General features: G+C 42.6%; 1 protein-coding gene across 1 annotated transcript in view; it reads right to left on the bottom strand.

The window, feature by feature from the left end:
• LOC101857304 (transcription initiation factor TFIID subunit 1) overlaps positions 1–2617 on the bottom strand; it is a gene marked incomplete at its 5' end in the record, with an annotated part of 61244 nt that overhangs the window by 7017 nt on the left and 51610 nt on the right. The window contains 2 exon segments of the mRNA XM_013090547.1: positions 137–243; positions 2527–2617. Of these exon segments, the coding sequence (XP_012946001.1) occupies positions 137–243; positions 2527–2617 (198 nt within the window).

The following is a 2617-nucleotide window of genomic DNA, read 5'->3' on the forward strand; positions in this document are numbered from 1 at the left end:
AAGTGCCGAAGATTAGAGGTGTTGCAAGAGAGTAACAAACACACACAAAAAAAAAGGAGGGGAGATAAGGACAATAGATGTTTGGTAGGAAAGAAGGAGCAAACCACACCAGAGCACCCGCCAACCACCCACTGACCTTGGAGAAGTCGGCGGCGTCTCCAAAAGGAGCCATGGTCGGATTTGTGTCGTCCTCCATGAGAGCGGGGTTGTCCTTGGTGCTGTAGCCGTCCAGGCTCTCTGTGTCTGCTCGCGGGGGGGAGACAGAGGGACAGGTTGTCAGAATTCACACATTACATATGAGAAACAGCGTGGTGGAATCAGGCTCTCGTCAATTTTTGGGCATATAGAGTTTTTGGTATCATCTTAAAGCTTGTTCACTAGCCTTTATTTGGATGAAAAAATATCAATTTATCTTGAATATGAGTCAAGATATTTGCGAAAGAAGGAGGTGAGGTCACCGGTTTTCAGAGGTAAAATTAGTGAGAAAATGGCGGCCAAAGATAAGTTATTTCCATAGCTTAAGAGTCCGTGGTAACTGAAAATTTACATTTTTTGTGCCTTTAATCAACGTTTTTCAGAAAAATCCACACGCAAATGAGTTCTTTAATTGGCATGATATATGTTGAGCCAAAAAATAAAAATTTGATAAAAATTCATAAACTTGCGGAAAAAAAAAAGTTTCTTCACTTTGATTATTTTGACGAGAGCCTGATTCCACCACGCTGCCTCACATATTATAAAGTACATGCACAGCACACATTTATAGCACACACAGAGCACATAGCGCACACACAGCACGCACATAGCGCACACACAGCACGTGGGGACAGACAGAGGGACAGGATGTCAGCACTATCACACATCAAACACACAGCACACAGAGCACGTAGCGCTCATTGTTTGTTTTAGTAGAGGTTTTACGGCACTCTAATCTGCATAAGGTCATATGAGCGCCAGAAGATTAGAGGTGTTACAAGAGAGTAACAAACATAAAAAAGAAGGAGGGGGAGATAAGGACGATAGATGTTTGACAGGAAAGAAGAAGCAAACCACACCAGAGCACCCGCCAACCACCCACATAAAAAACACAAAGCATATGGCGACACACAGAGGAACAGGTCGTCAGCACTATCACACATAGAGCACACACATCATACATAGCACACACATAGCACATAGCGACACACAGAGGAACAGGTCGTCAGCACTCACACAGAGCATGCATATAACACACAACACACATTTAACACACACACATCACACACATAATATTGGAGGGAGGTTGGACGCTCGACATTAATTGAGATTGACATTGGTCTTAAGAGATTGGACGCCTAAGACTGGACAATTGCGACATACGCGCAGGACAACAATCTGACGGATCAGCTCAGAATTTTTCCCAATAGTTCTGACTGGTCATCAGTAGAATGTCGACTTATTTGTCATGTAATTCTTGAACTTTTCCCAATAGTTCTGACTGGTAATCGGTAGTGCTGGGCGGCAAGGTTCCCGATTATTGAAAGCTAGGAATCGTAGGAATCGACTCCGAACCCAATTACTTACTTTCTAATGATGTGATTTCTTCTGGTGGTTACCTGGTTGGCTCCGAGCATCTTCAGGATTTAGGATAACCTTGATTTCGGAATACCTCGAAGCATCAACTTCTATTTTTCAAAAAATTAATTCTTTTAAAAAAAAGATTTTAATGATAAAAGTAACTGGTAACCGTTGGTTTACGTAAAAAGGAGACGGAACTTTACTTCCGTAATATTAATCGTGGGAAAATTGGTTCCGGAATCGACTCTTTGCCCAGCTCTAGTAATCAGCAGAATGTCGACTTATTTGTCATGTAATTTTTGAACTTTCCCCAATAGTTCCGACCAGCAGTCAGTAGAAAGCCGACTCATTTGACATGTAATTCTGATTTTGTTCTGAAGTGTCGCGAGCCACCAGGGAGTGAGTTCTGTAAAAGTGACGGTTACTATTATAGCTATTGTTGTTGTCATGAACCGAGAATGTTCCCCGGTACAAGCGACCGTTACAATTATTGCAGTTACTGTTGCTGTTGTTATGTACCGAGAGAGCTCACGAGAGAGAGAGAGAGAGAGAGTGTTTTACAGAGCGGGTTGTTTCAGCAAGTGAGACATGGATTTATTAATAAGAGATAGGATAAGATAAGATAAGATACGTCTTTATTGTCCAGATCCTGGCACATTGGTTTGGTGTTCCACCACGAGTACACACACACACACGCACACACACACACAAACACACACACGTACACACGTGCACACACAAGTAGGCTTACAATCATATGCATAATATAAATGAGCAGCAATATAAACAATAATAATCGTAAGCTAGATACACACTCAATGTTATTTTGATGCATACTCTAAGGTCGTAAATACACTAAACAAGATGGTTAAGATGGAAGCATTTTGATAGATGATGTCTTGTTGTGCGTATGCGTCAGTAACATCTACTGCCATAGTCAACGACCAAGACAAATTTCTCCCTACGCACCGAGAATGCTCCCGTCGTCGCGGTTCAGCGAGGTTCCCGTCATGCTGTCCGTGTCTGCCGCGTCGAGAGCCGCTTCCTGCACCAGGCGGAT

This window comes from Aplysia californica, unplaced genomic scaffold (assembly GCF_000002075.1).
Source record: "Aplysia californica isolate F4 #8 unplaced genomic scaffold, AplCal3.0 scaffold01332, whole genome shotgun sequence".
NCBI classification, from domain to species: Eukaryota; Metazoa; Mollusca; class Gastropoda; order Aplysiida; family Aplysiidae; genus Aplysia; species Aplysia californica.